The 22660-nt window shown below is 38.7% G+C and overlaps 1 protein-coding gene across 1 annotated transcript in view; it reads left to right on the top strand.

The window, feature by feature from the left end:
• The window catches only part of SLC2A2 (solute carrier family 2 member 2), a 41822-nt gene that overhangs the window by 11808 nt on the left and 7354 nt on the right, over positions 1-22660 (top strand). The window contains exons 3-10 of the mRNA XM_045863683.2: positions 4580-4842; positions 10135-10259; positions 13294-13409; positions 14276-14438; positions 14934-15121; positions 18300-18404; positions 21649-21750; positions 22446-22649. Of these exons, the coding sequence (XP_045719639.1) occupies positions 4580-4842; positions 10135-10259; positions 13294-13409; positions 14276-14438; positions 14934-15121; positions 18300-18404; positions 21649-21750; positions 22446-22649 (1266 nt within the window). The remainder of the gene's footprint in view (positions 1-4579; positions 4843-10134; positions 10260-13293; positions 13410-14275; positions 14439-14933; positions 15122-18299; positions 18405-21648; positions 21751-22445; positions 22650-22660) is intronic.

Consider the following 22660-nt stretch of genomic DNA (forward strand, 5'->3'; position numbering starts at 1 on the left):
TCCCCCTTAGGACCGCCTTTGCAGTATCCCATAGGTTTTGGACCGATGTGTTTTCATTCTCATTGATGTCCATGAATTGTTTAAGTTCTTCTTTGATTTCCTGGTTGACCCAAACATTCTTGAGCAGAGTGGTTTTTAGCTTCTAAGTGTTTGAATTTCTGCCAAATTTTTTCTTGTGATTGAGTTCCAGTTTTAAAGCACTGTGGTCTGAGAATATGCAGGGAATAATCTCAATCTTTTGGTATCAGCTGAGACCTGATTTGTGACCCAGTATGTGGTCTATTCTGGAGATAGTTCCATGCACGCTTGAGAAGAATGAGTATTCTGTTGTTTTAGGGTGGAATGTTCTGTAATGTTCTGTAAATATCTATGAGGTCCATCTGGTCCAATGTATCATTCAAAGCTCTTGTTTCCTTGTTGATTTTCTGCTTAGATGATCTGTCCATTGCTGAGAGTGGAGTATTGAGGTCTCCTACAATTAACGTATTGTTATCAATATGACTCTTTATTTTGGTTAACAGTGGCTTATGAAGATGGCTGCTCCCATGTTGGGGGCACAGATATTTACAATTGTTAGATCTTCTTGTTGGATAGACCCTTTAAGAATGATATAGTGTCCTTCTGTGTCTCTAATTACAGACTTTAGTTTAAAATCTAATTTGTCTGATATAAGAATTGCTACCCCAGCTTTCTTTTGAGGTCCGCTGGCATGGAAGATGGATCTCCATCCCTTCACTTTCATTCTGGATGTATATTTAGGTTCAAAATGAGTCTCTTGTAGGCAGCATATGGATGGGTCCTGTCTTTTTATCCAATCTGCAACCCTGTGCCGTTTTATGGGAGCATTTAGGCCATTCATGTTAAGAGTGATTATTGAAAGACATGAATTAATTGTCATCATGTTGTCTGTGAAGACGTTGTTTTTATAGATTGTCCCTGTAAATTTCTGTTGTAGATCACTCTTGGGATCTTTCTCCTTTTATAGAACCCCCCTTAATATTTCTTGCAGGGCCAGCTTAGTGGTCACATATTCTTTCAGTTTCTGCCAGTCGTGGAAGCTCTGCATCTCTCCATAAATTCTAAATGATAGGCTTGCTGGATAAAGTATTCTTGGCTGCGTGTTCTTCTCATTTAGTACCCTGAATATGTCTTGCCAGGCCTTTCTGGCTTGCCAGGTCTCTGTGGATAGGTCTGACGTTATTCTGATGTTCCTCCCTCTGTACGTAAGGAATCTCTTCCCCCTAACTGCCCTTAAGATGGTTTCCTTGTATCTAAGATTTGCGAGTTTTACTATTACATGTCAGGGTGTTGGCCTGTTTTCCTTAATCTTGGGAGGGGTCCTTTCTGCCTCTAGGACATAAATGTTTGTTTTATTCCCCAGATTAGGGAAGTTCTCAGCTACGATTTGCTCAAATACATCTTCTAGTCCTCTCTCTCCACTCCCTCCAGGATTCCAATTATTCTGACATTGGAATGCTTCATGGTGTCACTTACTTCTCTGATTCTATTTTCATGGATTCTGAGTTATTTTTCCCTGGCCTCCTCTTTTCCCTTTTTATCTATTATACTGTCTTCCAGATCGCTTATTCTCTCTTCTATCTCAGTTACCCTATCTGTTAGATTATCTAGATTGGATTGGATCTCACTGATAGCATTTTTAAGTTCTGCCAATTCACCTTTTATTTCTGCCCTTAGAGACTCTATGTTGCCATTAATTGATTTCTCCATTCTAGCCATTGTCTTCACAATTGCTAGCCTGAATTCCATCTCTGACATCTTGGTTATATCTGCATCCATTTGTAAATCTGCAGCATAAGTCATAACCTCTGAGTCTTTTCTATTTTGGGGATTCCTCCTCCTAGTCATTCTGTTGATGGCTGTTTGAGGCAATGTATAGAGTCCAAATTATTGACCAGAACCCAAACAAGATGCACCTGTTTTCTTGGGACTTTAGTGTTGCTGGCCTCTTGTTTTCCCAGCCTATCTTCTCGGGGAGGGGCCTGCCGCTCTGTTACTCAGGCAACCCTGTTTGGGCAGAGTTGCCCTGCGCCCCTGTGGCGGGGGATGGGCTCAGCAGGAATCAGTCTTTGGGGCTTTTGTTCTCTGGCGGCTTTCACTGGTGGCTTTCCGTGTCTCTTCCACGAGTCAGAGCAGAAGAGACCGTTTCCAACCCTCTGCCTCAGAGCAGAGAGACTGCAGTCTGTTCTTCAGTGAGCTCTCCAGGCCACACCATCTCCATTTCTGTCCGTGCTGCTATAAACTGCAGCGTCCTGGGTTGTGCGCCCCTCCGCAGCACTCCCAGTCCTGCCTCCAGGTCAGGGCACGTCTTTGCCCTTTGTGCTTCTAAAACCGCCAGCCACTCCCAGTTTGCCCACCCGACCCCATTGCTCTAGGTTCCACCCCAGGGGCTGCCCTAAAGTCCTTTCCCCGCCGCTACCGGTCAGTGAGTCTGTGACCCATCCCCAGCGTGCGAGGCTATCACTCACCGGTGGTGTAGGATCCCCATGTCCAGGCACCCTCCCGCTGCCGTTTATCCTCCGATATCTGCTCATGGAATCACAGCTCCCCACTTCGTACCTCAAAACCAACCGCCTGCGATATTCTGTTTGTAGAGATCCAGATCTTCTTACATCTCAGGCTGGTTTCTTGGGTGCTCAGAGTGGTCTGGTAGATATCCAGCTCAATTCCGGGGACCAGTTGAAATAGGGTCCCCTACTCCTCCACCATCTTTCCTTCTCCAAATATATCATATTTCACCTTCTTCCCTTACAATGTTGGACTCCAAGGAAAATGTACTGACCACAGTCTATCACCTGAAAGTGTCGCTCCTTGGGCCAGAAGATGTGCTTTGGTTGGGTGCCACATATTATCATGAGTGTGGTGGTCTTGCTGTAGTTGAGAGATTTAGATAACAATGCTGGGGGTCACCACTTTTTTCTGTGGGTTATGACAACATGTGCCGATTTAGCAGCCTTCTTGAAATTTGGTTCAGCATCACCGTAATTTAGGATCAGCAGAGTCTCTTTGTGGAAGACCTTTTCACATCCTATTTAAACCATCTTCTCCAGGGAAGGAGAGAGAAAATTAGGCTAAGATTTCCCTTCCTTCAATCCAAGTCCTAGAGCCAGACTTGAAAATAGGGATCCCCCACTGGCATCGGGCTTCGTGTCCTCTCTAGAGCCCCTCTTTCTGTGTTTAACAAGCTGCTTAAACATCATTATAGAAAAATAGATGTTCAGCTTCATTTGTGTTTGTTAGTGGAATGACACGTGGCATTGTTTAAGGGTATTTTAAAATCACACTTTTTTATGATTATAAAAACTACACATACCTGTTATAGAAAGTATTTGGAAAAAATCACCTATACTAATTCTACCACATAGAGCAAACAGCTGAGAACATTTCAGATAGTTCCTTCTAGCCTTTTTTCTATGCATATTATCCATGTAGAATGGTCTGCTAATGAGGCAAATGTCTTGGTCGGCCTTTTATCATAAGAGGGTATCAATTCCCTCCTTCACTCAGCTGATTTTACCACATAGGGCCTTGCCCATGACTGACAACCTAGAGCAGGTTCGTTCCAGGTTCTTGTCAGAGGTCCTCCCATGCCACTGAATAGTAACCAAATCAGCACTGAGAGGAAGGACAAGGGAAGAAGCCCGAAGGCTGTGGCTTTACTCAATTATACTTTGGTAGGATCTTTGCCTCTTCTGAAACACAGGATAAACTATGGCTGTGATATTTAATTTTGAGTTCTGTTCATTCTATTACATACTGAAATTTGTGAGGACATAGAGGAAGAAACTCCTTCAGGTATCAATCCCTTCTCAGGGGCCACTGAGTTATTTTTATCTTTGAAATTCAATATACATGATTGCTTTCCTCTCTTTGCACTGGCTTCTAGGAAATTTACTGGTAAATTTATAGCATATTTCTAGCAAGGATATAGCACCGAGGGTTTATATTTTGTTTACTAACTTTATTTTTGGCTTCATCTTATCTTTCCCAAACTTTTTTCTTACAGCCATTTTTATGCTTCTATTAGAATATTTACATAAATCAATTTAAACCCTGCTGTGCAGAGGTAACATGGTGTGAAAATGTATCTTTTTATCTGCAGAATAGTTTCAATTTGAATAGATGCCTGCACTTAAAACTTGAAGAATTTTACATAAAAACCCAGATTTCTGGCTTTTTTTAAAAAAATTAAAGGTCATGCAATACTAGTCTCACATTTGCAGCTTCCTTCTTTAGGTGGGGGAAATGCTCTCCAGTGCTATAATCTTGCCCATTTGCTCTTATATTCCCAATATAGAGACAGTATTTCAGTCCTCTAGTTATCAAGGTTCTCCTTCACTTATTTGTTCCTGCCTAGTTCATGTGGGCACTGGAATTTGCAACCTCTGTTTTACAGGATATGGTCAACTATAAGTAAATCTATCTGTGTTTGTATGTATATAATACATATAATTGGGATGACCCTTTTAAACACCTAACAACATTCTAAGGGAAAAACAAACAAAAGGTGTATAGAATATTTGAAATGTTGGAGCTATTTTTCTTTATTTTATTTCCTCAGGTAATAATATCCCATTATGAATACGTTTTGGGTATTCCACTGAATGACCGAAAAGCTATCAACAACTATACTATCAACAGTACAAAGGAACTGCCCACAGTCCCATACCTAGGGGATTCAATACCAACACCTTTGGTGGAGGAAGAAACTACAGCATCTACTAGCCTCGTCACCATGCTCTGGTCCTTGTCTGTGTCTAGCTTTGCAGTTGGTGGAATGATTGCATCATTCTTTGGCGGGTGGCTAGGGGATCGGCTTGGAAGGTAGGCAAGTTTCATAAATAAGCATAAACATGGAAACTTTAGTATTTGGGATTTCTAAAACTTTGTTGAGAAAGAAATCATCTTTCCTTTTGTGGAATAGTTTCAGAGTTGTTCTTTTCAATTCATGAACCTATGAATTAGGTTTTAGAACAAATAATGGAGAAAGCTGTTGCCCTAATCTACTTAACCATAGAGGCATTTATAGCAAAAGTGGGTTTGGTGTGTATTTCCACAGAACTGATTTGATTCTCTAAATTTTTTAGTTTTAAAACATATTGGGGTGCCTGGGTGGCTCAGTCAGTTGGGTGTCTGACTCTTGATTTTGGCTCAGGTCATGATCTCAGGATTCTGAGATCCAGCCCCCACCCCCAAGTCAGGCTCAATGCTCAGTGGGGAGTCTGCTGGAGATACTCTCTCTCTCCCTCTGCCCCTCCCCCTGCTCACTCTCCCTCTCTCTCTTTCTCAAATAAATCTTTAAAAAACTAAAATAAAATAAAACATGTTAAGAAACCACTACATAGGGCGCCTGGGTGGCTCAGTTGGTTAAGCGACTGCCTTCGGCTCAGGTCATGATCCTGGAGTCCCGGGATCGAGTCCCATATCGGGCTCCTTGCTCAGCAGGGGGTCTGCTTCTCCCTCTGACCCTCCCCCCTCTCATGTGCTTGCTCTCTCTCATTCTCTCTCTCTCAAATAAATAAATAAAATCTTAAAAAAAAAAAAAAAAAAACCACTACATAAATGGTTAACTCAGGAACTCAATGGCAGAGCTAAGAGTAAAATTTTTAACCAGGGAATCCATTGTTTGCTTCACCAAATCACTCTATTTCTCAGACATCCAGTTTTTCATTTTCAAATTAGAATTTGGCATTTGGATCAGTCAAGTCCTAAGGTCAAATCAATATCCCTAACTCCCAATTGCCCAATATACTTGGCATGGGTTTCTAGCTGTTGCTACTGCTCTCTCAAAGCCCCAACCAGAGATGAAGCAAGTAGTGTCTCCACTTCTTTACCCTGGTTTTTATCAAGTGTATTGGATTAAAAATGTCATTTAAAAAAAAACTCCCTGGAACTCCTTTACACTTAAATTTCATTCACTTAGTCATGTGACATACTAAAAATTGGGATTCCACCCCCACACACAGAGAGAGGAAATAAAATCAGAAAATCAAATGGGTTTTTTTTGGACTCATTTTCTGTTTTGAGGCCACCTTTTGTTTATTAATTTCTTTTTCTCTGATGATAAAAATAAATACGCAAATATGGAAAATTTAGAAAATGCAAAAACCTCTAAAGATGTATATATATATAGGTAACTATTTTAGTAATTCTAGATTACAATTCATTTAGTTTTTTAAATTCTTACTTTAAATTATAATTTTATCTCTCTCATTATTAAAATTCTGATAATTTCCTTCTCTTGCACTGGAGATTTTATATAAGACTATAAGAAGTTTTCTTAAACAATGAGTATCATTGGGGCACCTGGGTGGCTCAGTTAGTTAAGCATCTCGGCTCAGGTCATGACCCTATCAGGCTCCCTGCTCAGCGGGGAGTCTGCTTCTCCCTTTGCCCCTCACCCAGCTCTCATGCTCTCTCTCTCTCAAATAAATAAATAAAATCTTTTAAAAAAATGAGTAGCATAATAACCCAAGTTTTATTCTTGTTCTTACTTGAAAGGGACTTTCCTCTACCACAAAAGATAATAGTTTCTCACATTTTTATCAATTTGCTGGTATTTAGCTGAACTTAAAAATCAGAATCTGCAAGTTACAGGGTTCATAAACTGACTTTAATTGTTAAAAAAATTTTAAATCATTTTAATTTGAACCAAACTGGTTTATGCAATAATTGGAAAATTTTCTAGATTAATATTTCTACAATAAATAAAATTAAGCAAAGTTAAATTTTAAAATATGAATCAACCAATTCTTTTAGCAGCTACTAATGTTTTATACCTCTTCCCCCCTAAAGAGAAAATTTAAGGGGTGCCTGGCTGGCTCAGTTGGTGGAGCCTGCGACTCTTGATCTCCGGATCGTGAGTTCAAGTCCCAAGTTGGGCGTGGAGCTTACTTTAAAAAAAAAAAAAGAAAGAAAAAATGTAAGCCCTTGTTCTCATCTCATTTAGAAATGAGATTTTGACATGTCTAGTGATGTACTCTAAAGCATTTAATTCATGTCCTCGTGATAGATACAGGATGCATACCCTCTCAAGTCTTAGAATTTAGCATCAACAATGGTCATACCCCAAAACAATATCAAATGACTTTGGTAAACTAAAAGTGAGGCTTCTTCCAAGTATCAGTAGAAAAATGATTCTCCATGAATAGCACCCACAAAATTAATAATTTTAACATCAGGGGTGCCTGGGTGGCTCAGTCGTTAAGCGTCTGCCTTCGGCTCAGGTCATGATCCCAGGGTTCTGGGATCGAGCCCTGCATTGGGCTCCCTGCTCCGCGGGAAGCCTACTTCTCCCTCTCCCACTCCCCCTGCTTGTGTTCCCTCTCTCACTGTCAAATAAATAAATAAAATATTTAAAAATTTTTTAAAAAATAATTTTAACATCAAAATTAAGACAAAAGAGTTCAGTCTCTATATAAACTATTTTTCTAGGAAGATTCATTGAGAAATGACATGATTTTCCTTATTGACCAGGTCATTGCTCCATCAATTAAAAATAAGTAAATAAAAGCTTATTTTTCCATTACCTCTTTAAAAAAAAAGTCTTTCCTTATAATTGTGTAATAGGCAATAAATGTCTGTGGCCACTGCTTCATAGATTTGGCTTCTCAGGGTCAATTTTTCCCGAAGTTGTGCACTTAAAATTTAATTACAATGACATGGTGGAGAAGACCATGGTCTGTGCAATCCACACTACCGTAAATGAAGGAAGGTATACATAGCCTGCCTTTAAATGCATTCTTTCTTTTGTATAAAAAAATGGAACTCACTAGAATCAAGCATTAACCTTTGGTTTCATACAGATCAAGCCCCAGCTCTAACACTTAATAGTTGTGTGAAAATGAGCAAGTTACTTAGGTTCTCTAAGATGTTTCCCCATCCATCTACAATGTAGGAAAAAATAATACCTAACTCATGGCATTATTGTGAGAATTACATGAGAGCACAGACAGAGGATTTATCACAATGCCTAGCACATAGTAAGCAGGCACTGAATGTAGCCTTACTTTGATGCTGATGCTGATGAAGACAATGATCATGACAGTGTTAAAGCCTATGCTAACAGGAGTATTTAGAGCAAAATTTAAAGAAATATACTTAGAAATATATTTCCTTCTCCCTGATTCAGTGATTTCATGTATTTTTGGATTATTTATTCTTGGCCATTTCTCATGCCCGAGCAGAAGTTAAAATCCTTTAAGTGGTACAAAGTGCTCTAGCACCCACTGATGATAAGGAAGAGGGACTTTAGAGCAATCTGGCATCAAATATACTTTCAAACTATCTCTTTTAAGAGTTTTTCTCCCTAATAGAATATATTCCCTAACAGAATATATAGTACTAGCCAGCTAGTAACAATTTCTTAAGGTAAATTATTGAATTTGTTTGCCCTCTGAACTTGAGTAGAGAAAGGGTACTTCAGAGAGAAATAGCCCTGTCTTTTTCTGCTCTGCAGCTCTGAAACTGACCAGCTCTAAATCACTATTTCCCCTCCCTTTGAGTAGTTGACATTTTCCTATGTTGGTTTTCTATTACTGCTCTAATGAGTTACCATAAACAGTGGCTGAAAACAACAGTTATTTTCTTATAGTTTTGGAGGTCAGAAGCTCAAATTCAGTTTCATTTGGCTGAAGCCAAGGTGTCAGCAGGGCTGGTTCCTACTGCAGCTTCTGAAGGAAGAACCCATTTCCTTGCCCTTTTTCAGCTTCCGGGTGGTCACCATATTGCTTGGCTTGTGGCCCCCCATTCAATCTTCAAAGTACATTACTCCAATCCTATTTCTGCCATTACATTATCTTCTCCTCTGCCCTCCTCTTACCAGAATACTTGTGATTCCATCACTGGGCCCACCAGGATAATCCAAGATAATCTCTTTATCTCAAAACTGTTAATTTAATCATATCTGCAAAATCCCTTTTATTATATAAGGTAATATATCCCAGAGTCTGAGGATTAGGATGTGGACTCTTAACGGGATATTATTAAGCCTATCACATACTTGTTGGGCAATCATTGCAGTATAAGACTACATAATTTTACTCTCCAGAAAAAAAAAAATCTGTCTGGTATTAAAGATACGTGCTTAGAAAAAGCTCACCTATTCAAGTTTGAAACATTGACACAGAACATAACAAGATGCTTACATTTCTTTGTGGCACAAATATTTCCACACCTGTCCATTCAGGTTCTTTTACTGGTCTTAGCATCATCTACTGAACTTTAAAGAAGGTTTTTGTGCCCCACTTTCCCATTTAATAGGAATAAAAGTATCAGATATCTGCAAATGTTGTTAATTTTCATATGATTAATTTTGAAAATGATTTTTTTTTTGCTATTGTCAGCTTTATACATATTTTACATTGGTTGACATTAATTCATAGGTTCTGGAAATATGATGACATGCAATGTTAAAATAAGAATAATTATAATTCTCTATGATAAAACACTTAAAGTAAATTTTAATTTACTTCCAAATAATTCATAGTAAAATAAATTTAACTTTGAAAGTCCTTACATCATCTACATCAACTAAAACCTGCACCATTAAGAACGAAAGAAAGAAGGTGGGGGAGAAAGAAAGGAGAGGAGAGGAGGGAAGGAGGGGAGGAGGGAAGGAAGGAAGGAAGGAAGGAAGGAAGGAAGGAAGGAAGGAAGGAAGGAAGGAAGGAAGGAAGGAAGGAAAAAGAGAAGAGAAGGAAGAAAGAGGGGAAAGAAAGAGGATGTAATAGATTACAACTACAGTGTTGAATATAGCTATCACCAGACAATTACTTAAAACAAGCAACTTGTAGAAAACTTAGTTAACTGTTTGAAAAACTTTCAGAAGTGTTATCTTAAATCAAACCAGTCATCACCAAAACTGAGTCATCTCTAGTAAACTGTGGAGATCACATGCATGAAACCCAGATTTTTTCATTATAAACATTATTTACTGTTAATGCTTTAGTCCACAGATAAATCAAACTAGCAATCATGGCTTAAAATTCCCCAACTAACTTTTTCAGAAAAATTAAAATAACTGCTCTTAAGTAAATATCTTAGCATACTCTGAAAGCAAATAATTTTATCAAATTTTGATGCTGAATTTTTAATTCTTGGTTTTTAAAATTTCAGAATCAAAGCCATGTTGGTAGCAAACATTCTCTCATTAGTTGGAGCTCTCTTGATGGGGTTTTCAAAACTGGGACCATCTCACATTCTTATAATTTCAGGAAGAAGCATATCAGGACTCTACTGTGGTAAGTCAACCATGCACACACGTGTGCACACACACACACACACACTTGTCTTAAAATTATTCTAAAGGCAGATATGGTAACATGCAGGGAAGTTTTCAAGCCGGAGGTGGCATCACAAAAGGGAAAGGCAATAGCATAAAATTGAAGTCCTGAGTCAGGGAGGTTTGGGACCAGTAAGTGGGAGTTGTGAAACTATCTTCTTGCTCATGGCAATTTCCAGGGGTATAATCGAAGATAAATAATTTAACTCATAGCTTCCTGATCTGTTAAATGAAGGAGATAGTATGTATGATGTAGGGCACTTGTGAGAATACATGTAAGATGTTCAGCATAGAGTCTGCCTATAGTAAGCTGCTGAGAAAAGCCAGCTGTTGTTACTGCTCCTGCTCTGCTACTACTCCACCTTGGCTCTTATGGCCTACTTGGCCACCTAGGTCTCTATCTCTCCTTTCTGAAAAGACCTTGACACCCAAGCCCATCCTTCAGACCACATTCCCTTAGCGGTTGGATTTCAGATGCGGCTGGGTGAAGCATTACAGTGGCAGTGACCACAGGGACAGGGAGTCAGGCAGGAGCAGCTGGTAGAGGAGTTCATAATGGACAAAGGATGCGCCCCTTGCGAACCTCACATCTGAATATCTGGAATCACTAGTTCTTGGAAATAGCTTTTCAAACTTTTGGAAGTTTCAAATTTTCAGAAGCAAATTTAATCAGCAGAGGTCTGAACATCTCTAAAAGGGAGGATCACTTCATCTCTAAAATAGCTAAATCTTTAGCTTCTCAATGCCAGTGAAGCCCTGATTCTGATGGTTTGGAGCCAAGGTTTTAACCCATTGTCCCAAATCATAGAGCTGTCTTTCAAAGCACTAATATCCACTGGGGCCGGGGGAGGGTGTGAGAGCACAAAATGATGTATAAAATGTTTATAGTTTTTACTTGCAAAGAGAAAAGACTACAGCTTCATGTGTCTTCAATGATCCCCTGAAACAAAAGTCCAAAATACCCACAAGTTAATAACTTAATTAAAAGTCTCTTTTCATTGTTTTCAATGTTAATACAAATAGCTGAAAGCTAGGATAGCTTTATCAAGGTGAAGAGGCAACCCACATGTGGAGAGATTTAGATTCAGAATGAATTAATCCTGGCACTGTCTCTGCCTGGCCTTAGATATATTAACTGGATGTTCTGTAAAATGCAAAGAATAACACTATTAAGGAGTTCCAAATCATGATTCTTCTTTCTTCTTTCTCCATTTTAAAAAATACAGTATGAAAAAAAAATCACAAATATTTTTGGGAAAATTGAAAAGAAATGCTATAAACATTGTGGAGCAACCTATCACTAGCATAGCCAAGTAACTTGTACTCCCCAATTATCTTTTTAAATTATGCCTGGTCCTGTTCTGAGCATTAAAATTGCTAAAGATTATAGGAAATACATTTTTTTAAAAAGATTTTATTTATTTATTTGAGAGAGAGAGAATGAGAGACAGAGAGCATGAGAGGGAGGAAGGTCAGAGGGAGAAGCAGACTCCCTGCTGAGCAGGGAGCCCGATGCGGGACTCGATCCCGGGACTCCAGGATCATGACCTGAGCCGAAGGCAGTCGCTTAACCAACTGAGCCACCCAGGCTCCCGGAAATACATTTTGACTTTAAATTTGTGTGAACTCAGACCTGTGAGCTTATCTACATTATTATGTTCTTGAGCTACAATAGGAGGTATTACACAGAAAGTACAGCCTGGAAAAGGGACAAATAAATGGCTTTTTCTTTTTTTTTTAAAGATTTTATTTATTATTTATTTGACAGAGAGAGACACAGCGAGAGAGGGATCACAAGCAGGGGGAGTAGGGAAGGAGAAGCAGGCTCCCCGAGGAGCAGGGAGCCCGAAGAGGGACTCAATCCCAGGACCCTGGCATCATGACCTGAGCCAAAGGCAGACGCCTAATGACTGAGCCACCCAGGCGCCCTAAATGGGCTTTTTCTCATTTAAGTTCAATAGACCACACATTAGAGTCACATGTAAATGTCAGCCAAAATTCAGATGCCATATCAATCATGCAACTGCTCATGTGAGATATTAAGAACAATTTAAAGCATTAAAAACATATTGAAAGAGTTCCCAAATTAATCTTTTACACAAAAACCATATATTTTCATTTTATAGACAAACTCCCTAAGAGGAAGACTCTAACAAGTCTTATTTTTAAATTCTCAAGAAAATGCTAAACATTGCATTCAACCTTGCTTGTTGAAGTCTCTAACCTTTTTATGCACTCAGCAAATGGCTGGATACTCCACCATTTCCAACATGACTGAGTACATCTGTGTTTAAGAAAGCTATAGAAGGCAGAATTGCGTAGGGCTTTTCAATTTTTTGGTATTCCTTTAAGCACCAAAATCTTTTCTGAAGCCCATTGTTAGGAGAGAATAAAGAAGAATTACTCTGGGTGGAGTAATTGAGGGAAGAGTCCCTGAATTCCTTAACCTCTTCCACCTGTCCACACCTCCCTCACCACTTTAACAGTGATCTTGAGGTACTTCCACATTGTGTAGACTCAGGGCTTGTAGTTCTCGTGCTAAAGCTCTATTGCACTATGATCTTGGATAAACTGTTTCTCACCTCTATCAAGTAAAGAGATTGGCCTAGATATGTTCTAATTTCCTTTAATACTATGAGTTTAGATCAAGAATATTATTAAAGCATTCTTCAGTCTCTTTTCTGAAGACAACTTGAGGCATTATGATGTAAAGTCAATTTTAACATGGTTTTAACTAAATAAGGCAATGCTATGAATAATTGTCAAATCCATGACTAACCATTTCTTTCTATTGCTATATCCAACTACAACTTCAATCGAGTCTTATCAACAAATATTCTTTGCATAAACTGTGTCTATGACTGGGGACAAGGGGTCTTCCAACAGACTCTGACAGGACCTTTTAGTCAGGATATTGACTATACTTAAACCAAATTATTGTTATTGAGATAGTCCTGGCTGTACTTTCACATTTATGTTCATGTTTTATGCAGGACTAATTTCAGGCTTGGTTCCAATGTACCTTGGTGAAATTGCTCCAACCACACTCAGGGGTGCTCTTGGCACACTTCACCAGCTGGCCATTGTCACGGGCATTCTTATTAGTCAGGTAAAAACTCCCATCCCCTACTTCACCCATCCTCTACTTTATCCAGCTTCTTCCTCCCTGATAGACCAGCACAGCGGAAAAAACTAGTTCCACCATTGGGAGTGGGGATGCTGTAGAGACTTAGGCTTTTTAGCTCAAAGCTAAATTATTACTGCTTCACTCCTCACTTCTCCCCTTGGATCTGTGGTAGGGTTGGCACTAGAGATGACCCAACATGCCAGGTGTTGAACTTCTGGAGCTAGTCTAGAATTAAATTATTCTGTTCAGATTTCAAAGAATTGGAAACTTCACATTTTTAACTGCTGGATTTCCTTTGTTTTGAGCATTTTACCTGGACAATTAATATGTGTATGATTACCATAGCAGTTTTTTGTTCAGCTGGCTCTATCCTTCCCTTCCATCCCATGGATTCGGAGTCCTCAGAACCCTTAACCTAGGATTATCCAGAGGGTAAACCACTGCAATAAGGATGATAAATCTGGGTCTCATTATAATGATTGTTTTATCTATATAATCCCATTTTATTTTTCTGGGTAATCTAAGGAGAAATTTTTTAGGGTCCAAAGTTACACATGGTTTTTGGTGTTGCTTTAGATGTCAAATGTGTTCTTAAAAGTTTGGTTGTTTCCCATCCTAAATGGCCCATATGCGTTAATGAAAACAAACCTAAGTGAACTCTTTGTAAAACAAATAGTCCCAAATTTAGTTAAGTAAGACACACTAGTAATAGTTTCTGCTTTGGGCATACTTGAAGCAAAGTTGTCAGGGATTACTATTAAATAACCAACGTACTTTTTCAACAAATGGTTACAGAAGGCAGACCCAAAGTGTTGTGCAGTTGCCATGCTTCCTCCCTGCCTTTTCAGATTGTTGGCCTCAACTTTATCCTGGGCAATCATGAGCAGTGGCATATCCTGCTTGGTTTGTCTGCTGTGCGAGCCATCATCCAATCTCTGCTGCTCTTCTTCTGTCCAGAAAGCCCCAGGTACCTTTACATCAAGTTGGATGAAGAAGTCAAAGCAAAGAAAAGTAAGCCTGTGGGTGGTTTTCTTTCTTCCTATTGTTTTGGAACTATCAACTAATGAAAAACAATGTGCAAGAATGTTTACTGGTCAAGTTGGTATGAGCGCTTTCCAAATGAAGTCAATGATTACATGTAAGAAGAATGTGCAAGATCACTTCAATATGACTCATGCATGCCATTTCAAATCCATAAACACTTGATCCCAAGTGGGAAACCCATGTGCACAGGATTGGACTCAACCAGAGGCTTCTAAAAGGCCTTTACCTGCATTATGCTTCTATGATAACAAAGATCGTAGTTTTCTTTGTCATTAGATAAAGCCAAATGTTTTTCTCAAAATTTAAAAACAGGATTTAATTTAACAAAAAGAATTGCCAACACTCATGCTGTAAAGCAATAGAATGGGCTATGCAGAACTATAGCTCTTTCATTAACATAATAAAAATAAACTTGCTTTTGTTTTGACCTGAGTTGTATCAATCTGATCATTTTGTGGGCAGGCCTGAAAAGACTCAGAGGAGGTATTGATGTCACCAAAGACATCAATGAGATGAGAAAGGAAAAAGAAGAAGCATCCAGTGAACAGAAAGTCTCCATAATTCAGCTCTTCACCAACTCCAGCTACCAACAGCCTATTCTAGTCGCACTGATGCTGCATGTGGCTCAGCAATTTTCTGGAATCAATGGGGTAAGTTTAAGAATACTCTCTAACTCCCTAAAATAGGGAAAGAAAGGGGTATAAATTTTTTTTTGTATTAGAATTTCTTGAGTTATTTTAGTTAGTTCAGTTAGCCACTGTAGAGTACATCATTAGTTTTTGATGTAGTGTTCGATGATTCATTAGTTACATATAATATCCAGAAATCAGAGAGGGAGACAAACCATAAGAGACTCTGGACCCCGGGAAAGGGGTATAAATTTAAATAACTAAAGGCATTTTAAAATGTTGATATCATGTTTTACTACAATAAACATATACTGAGCATTAATTTTCTTTGTTTTGCCTCATCTGCTTTCTAAAATTGGATTAGAATTTTTAAAAATGTCAACAATCAATGACACTGTGACTATTAAGATGGAAGGTAAAAAGCAAAAATCATAATTAATACAAAAGCGGGAAAAGGAGAATAATTATACAAAAAAAAAAAAAAAAAAAAAACCTTAAATTAAGGGGCTTCTAGAGTTGAATAGCAAGTTTAGGATTCCGGATAGTCCAGGCAAAAGGAGTCCATGGTTCCCTTTATCTATGTATCTTTATTATTATTTTTTTAAAGATTTTCTTTCTTTATTTTAGAGAGAGAGAGGGCATTTGGGGGGGCAGAAGGAGAGGGACAAGCAGGCTCCCCGCTGAGCAGGGAGACCAACGCGGGGCTCAATCCTAGGACCCTGGGTTCATGACCTAAGCTGAAGGCAGACACTTAATCCACTGAGCCACCCAGGTACCCACCTCCCTTTACCTATTTAAATGAAGTATACCAGGGGCACCTGGGTGGCTCAGTTGGTTGAGCATCAGACTCTTGATCTTGATCTTGGGACTGTGGATTCAGGCCCTATGCTGGTCTCTGTGTTGGGCTCTGCACTGGGTGTGAAACCTACTTATAAACAAACAAACAAACTAAACTAAACAAAACAAAATCAAACCAAATGGCTAGGTGCAAAGAAATTTCCTGCCATGCAAGAAATTTTTCATTCTAGGGGCGCCTGAGTGGCTCAGTCATTAAGCGTCTGCCTTTGGACCCCCTGCTTGGCAGGAAGCCTGCTTCTCCTTCTCCCATTCCCACTGCTTGTGTTCCCTCTCTCGCTGTGTCTCTCTCTGTCAAATAAATAAATAAAATCTTTAAAAAAAAAAAAAGAAAAGAAATTTTCTATTTGGGGAGCCAGCATACAAAAGAAACTACAGTGTGAACTGGCATGACAGTGGTGAATGAGGGCAGTAGACAAGACATGATTAAGAAACATACTGAATGTTAAACTAGCCAGTTTTTAGGTTTTGAACTGAAATCACCGCATTACACAGACTAAAATTATTCTACTGGCAATTAGCTACTAGAAGAAAAAAAGTAAGCAATTGCTAAAAAAAAAAAAGATTTAAAAAATCACTTATCCTCTTTTACTGCTGTTAAAAATGTGGTTTGGGCTTCCTCTATTATGAGCTAATTACAGATCCACAAGGGGGTGGCTTATGGATGGGCAGAGTCTTGGAAGAGGTAAAGAAAGTAATTCTCATCAGTTGAAACAAAAGGAGACCTGGACCTCAATCAACAAGGTGAATACTGCTCTTCTGTCATCTCTATCCTCCTTTAATGGTTCCTTGATGTCCGTTTTAATCTAATACTCTATATAACTTCGGGGTTTGTAGGCCAAATTTGTATCCGTTTTCCCAGCTCTGCCTGTATATCCCAACGAACAAGACTTAGTCTTTCTGAACCTCCCTGCTTTAGCTACTATCCCAGTGCCTGACTTAGAGGCATCCAGGAAATGTTGAACTGAGGCTGTTGGGCAGCCTAAAAATGTGGGATAGTGTACAGTGTGCTATAAGCTACTCCTCTCTGAGCACAGTCTGTACAGTCCTTCTCCATTAGCCCTATCTGCAGGAAGAGGTGCCAGCAACAGGACGTGTTAAATGGGGAAGGAGGGCGCCTGGGTGGCTCAGTTGGTTAAGCGACTGCCTTCGGCTCAGGTCATGATCCTGGAGTTCCTGAATCGAGTCCCGCATCGGGCTCCCTGCTCGGCAGCGAGCCTGCTTCTTCCTCTGACCCTCCCCCCTCTCATGTGCTCTCTCTCTCTCTCTTTCTGTCTCAAATAAATAAAATCTTTAAAAAAATAAAAAATAAAAATAAATAAGTAAATGGGGAAGGAATGAGAGAGGATGAGAGCATGACAGAATGGCCTTAAAAAGACCATTATAAACGTAAAAACATAATTAATAATAAAGGCCATTAGAGAGATTTTGAAGATTTCTCCATGTCTACAGAGATTAGTGAAAAATTTTGGATTAAAAGCAATAGCAACCAGAATTCTTATACACGCTGTCAGGAGTGTCAATTGACACAACTTTTCTGGAAAACCATTTGCCATATTTATCAAAGCTGAGCATATGCATACACTATGGTCTAGTAATTCTATTCCTAGATGTAAATGTGTACATATTTCACAAGGATTATACTAGAATGTTCATAACAGCACCTTTCATATTCACCCAAATGACAACTACCTAAATACCCATCAGTAGTAGATTGGATAATAAATAGTGGTATATTAATACAAAAAAATACTAAGCAATGAAAATGAACAGTGTACAAATACACACAACTATATAGATAATTCTCGCAAAGGTAATGTTGAAGCCAGATACCAAATAATTCACACTGTGTGGTTCCATTTATAGCAAGTACAAAACTAGGCAAAATTTATCATGATGTTAGAGGCTGAAGAGCTTCCTTGGAAAAATAGGGGGATAGTCTGGGGGGTTCTGGAAGACTGGAAATTATTTATTTCTTGATCTGTGTGCGGGTTACACAGGTGTGTTCAGTTTGTAAAAATTAATCTGTATACTTATGTTGTGTGTACTTTTTTGTATTTTATACCTTAACAAAAAGTTTAAAAATAAAAAAATACATATCAAGATAATGCAGACCCCAAGTTTTCAGCTAAATTTAAGGAGAACTTTAATCAGAAATTTCAAACACTAAAGGTTGATAGTGGTTTCTCATTGCCTGGAAGAAGAGGACAGATAAAATGTTTAGGGCATTCTAGGGACCATGGTTCCATAGAAACTACTAAAAATAAACAACCTAAAATATTTCTTGCTTTCAAGCTACAGTGCTAGGATTCTTGATTAAAGCTAAATTGTTATTACTTTACAGATCTTTTACTACTCAACTAGCATTTTTCAGACAGCTGGAATCAGCCAACCTGTTTATGCAACCATTGGAGTTGGTGCCATCAACATGGTTTTCACTGCTCTCTCTGTGAGTTAATACCCTAGATAAATATGCTACTTGTTCTTCAGTTCAGAAATGGGGGAAGGGGGTACCTTGTGATCTAAAAGCAACCAGTGATTTATTGCTCATGTGTATTGGGTGTATAGAACCAAGTGGGTCACAGGAAGAGTCCTATATGCAAATAACAAACTACTAAGCATGGCTGAACAAGTGGATCACTGGTTGTCCCCATTTGCTGGGATGCCATTTAGTCACTCATTTGTGAATTAATAACTTACTTGGGGCACAGAGGACTTCTTCCTTGTGTAAATAGATGGAGTCCTTTTCCTTTGCTCTGTACTTGAATCCGTTGGGATCAGGTGACTACTTGTCATTCCTATCAATATTGGGTCTTCTACCTAGTTTCCTCTCTTTCCATGGTTGAAATCCTTTTTTTATCCTGATGTCTTGGCAAAAACACTTTAAAAAAAAATAAGGTCTTCTGTAACGTATCTATGCCCATGACAGGGTTAAACAGACTCAGCAAATGCTAACGATATTAGGTTAATGAACAGAGCTTCTAGATAGCTCACAAGGCCATAACTTCTGGTGATGCATTAAAGTGTGTGTGATATTATAAGAGATGGAGTAGAAGTGGTATAACTTGAAATGTTATTAGTTTTGAAATGTTATTTTTTTTTCTCACATGGGGAAAAGTCATATAGTCTTTTCAAGACCGAATACCTTATATAATGAATGATTCAGTATCTTGACAATATTTAACATAAATAATCTAAGAATAAAGTAAACAAACAACAACAAAAAAAAAACCCTAAAACTTCCCAACTCATGTAATTCACTCTAAAATGAGGATAATTGGGCTTATTTTTATCTTTGAATATAGGATATTCAAAAAGTTTGTGCTTTTAAATGTTGGTCACCATGTTATATTCAATATACTTCAGTCACTTGTTTTTCATTCTCTGCACATGGACTTTTAACTATTACCTTAGGGTAGTCAATAAATTACAGCCTAGCTACCTAGATCAAAAAGCAGATTTGTCCAGACTACATTAAACAGTGCTGGACCTTGGAAAGAGGAGGTAGAACAGATAACAAGGGAACACCAGCAGTTCTGTAGACATGCCTTTAGAGATAATGCCTGTTCAAGCCAAAAGGCCACTCAAAATCGATGAAGGCCTGCTACTGGGATGTAATCCAAGGACTACTCACATTCTTTTGTCTCCTAAGATATATTTTTTACAAATCCTACTTCAACATATTTTTCTAATATAGAAATTATGCTTAAAACATTTTATGTGTAACAGGATTTGCTGTGTAAAGCAACAAGTTGTCAAAATTGGGTAACCCAAATTCTAAATGCCTATAAAGGAAACTACTGCAGAATTTCATTTTTGCCCCCCTCCCTACCAACCCAGCTGGAGTAGGAGTAGTTGTTTGGAAAAGTTTCTTGATTATTTTGAATATGCCTTTTTAGAGTTTATCCATTTATTCTGTGAAAGTTTTTGAACAGATGAGTGACACTTTAAATGTCAGCTCTAATCATCTGTCTAATTAACCCTCCAGGGCTACAGATAACATTTAAGATTTTTAATTATATCTATTTTTGAAAAGTTGTTTTAAGGATCAAAAAGTACAAAAAGCATAGTCCTTCAGTCATGCAACTCCTCTCCCCTAAATTAACCAATGTTATTGAATTCTGTGTATCTTTTCAAATAAAGATATACAAATAGGAATATGCATTGATAAGTATTAAATGTTTCACCAACTTGGAAGGGACATAATCAATCAATTTTTTTTTTGGAATGAGTATTTGGGAAAAGAAAGACTTTCCTAACTCCATGCTGAATTATGTTTCCACATTCCATATTTTCTCCCACACTGATGGGTTGGTAGAAGAGAGCCTGTAAACTTGAGAGAAAACAAAACAGGAAGAAATGTGGAGGGAATGGGGACATAGATGGGTCTAGAGGAGAAGCAGTGGCATCCAGGATCTGCGTGACACACACTGTCTTGGGCAAAGACAAGGGTTCTAGGTCAGGCAGACATCTCCATCCTCAAGGAGTGAGTTCATAATTTATTATCCTATTAGTAACAATTGTTCAAAAACAGAAGAAACATAGTAAAGCCCTCATTCCTGAAGAAATGCTTCTATTTTCTTGATAGCTTGACATGGTGTCATCAAGTCAACTTGGAAAGTCATAGAGTCAAATTATACAGATAAATGTTATGAACTTGGGTGCGAGGTGTTTTTCATACTACCTTCTCAACAGTAAGTGTGGGCTCTTTGCTCATCATCCTGAAGTGATCTGAAACCCGAATATGAATTGCCTCTGAAATGAAAGGGGCTTTTACTATAAGTGAAAACAAATGTTTCTCAGATATTCTCAGAGCCAGAGCTCAAGGCTGTTGAATTGCTGTTGAGTCACTGATAGATTTATGAGCCAAGCCAATTTACTCATTGAAGTGAGGAATTATGACAGATAATTTTTGTGTGTGATTCACCAACCTTGGCAGTATCCCAAGGATCAAGCAAGAAGAGTCTGTATAAACAAACATTGGTCTTGTCTAATTGTAAATGTTAAACATTAATGCAAAGGTCCACAGACCCCAAGGTACCAATGATCTATCTCCTAAATTAGGGTAAGAAAGCACTTGAAGCTTTTGCTTTAAAGTCTTATCTTTTCAAATGGATAATTCACTTCCAGTACCAAATACACTTTAGGCACACCAGAAAAATGCAGATCTGACTATTTGGTAAAGTGATCAAATTCTGTAAGTTGTCAGGTCGTAATTTGACTTTATTAGCAGTGAGAAAGTTGGATGAGAATGGTTGACAACGCAACAGTTATACTACTTCAGGTTGTCTGCTGTGCACAAAACCTTGTACTTAGAACAGGATAATTATCAAAAGATAAATTAATGTCCTTTTTTATGTAGAGCCATTTTAAATGTACAAGAAATCTATTGGAAGAGATCCAAGATGTACAGCCTCTTAATACTGTACTCAAGTGATAATTGCAGAGTGATGGTAAGGTTATGGCTCTTTGTCCAGAATGGCTATTCAAATCACTTTGACTAAATGAAGCAGGTATCTGTTAATTACTTCTGCTCACTGAGACCAGTTCTGCCGCCTGAGGCAAGAGTCACCCCCCAACTCAGTTCCACATCTGTAAAACGGGATTATAGAACTGCCTCCTTCCAGCTGTATAAATTAAAATTACCTCTTCAGCAGTAAAAACTAAGTCAGTATGTTTTAAAACTTTCCTAGGTATTCCTTGTGGAAAAGGCAGGGCGACGCTCTCTGTTTCTAATAGGAATGAGTGGGATGTTTGTCTGTGCCATCTTCATGTCTGTGGGACTTATATTACTGGTAAGTGTAGATTTTTGCACTGAGATTTTTGGTTACCATATGATAGCACTTCTGTGTTCCAGGCTAAAGTGCTCTGTATGTCAAAACATTTGAGACTGACTTATGAAATAAAGCCAGAGGAACAGCATAGAATACAAGGAAGAAATGTAAAGTAAAGGGGGACTAGCTTTTGGGGTTTAAAGACTTAAATGTCACAAGTGAATTGCACTTGTTACCAAGGAAAGCAGTGTCGCCAAATGGTCAGAGTATAGTCTCTGGGGTCAGCCCCGCTCAGGTTCTAACACTGGCTCTGCCATTTGGCTACCTATGTGACCTAGGGAATGTACCAGGACCTCTCCAACCCAGCATCCTCATCCACTACTTCATGGAGGGTAAGGCATCCTGTCTAGTAATCTTGGTATGAATAGGAGCAAAGCTCATAGATTCTTGCCTTGCTTCTATCACAGGAGAAGAATGACTGAGAATCAAAGTCCTAATCCAGAGGATTTTCTAATGACAGGATTCAAAAGATTTAAGCGTGACTGAGACTAGAATAAACCAGTCTCAAACCAGAATAATCTGTAGTTATTTGCACATAAACCTATCAGGCAGAGAGCCGCGTCACCTCTGAACTCAGTGAGAGGTGAATTTAGCTAAAGGAAGCAGCAGCCAATAATCCCAACCCCACTTTTGTTTTCATTTTGTTTTTTCCTCAGGATAAACTGGCGTGGATGAGTTATGTAAGCATGGTAGCCATCTTCCTCTTTGTCAGTTTCTTCGAGATTGGGCCTGGCCCTATCCCCTGGTTCATGGTGGCAGAGTTCTTCAGTCAAGGACCCCGGCCTGCTGCTTTAGCAATAGCTGCATTTAGCAACTGGACCTGCAATTTCATTGTAGCTCTGTGTTTCCAGTACATTGCGGTAAGCAGCCT

Source organism: Mirounga angustirostris, unplaced genomic scaffold, assembly GCF_029215605.1.
Source record: "Mirounga angustirostris isolate CCGP_5_RB_7025 unplaced genomic scaffold, mMirAng1.0.hap1 SCAF_1, whole genome shotgun sequence".
In the NCBI taxonomy this organism is placed as follows: Eukaryota; Metazoa; Chordata; class Mammalia; order Carnivora; family Phocidae; genus Mirounga; species Mirounga angustirostris.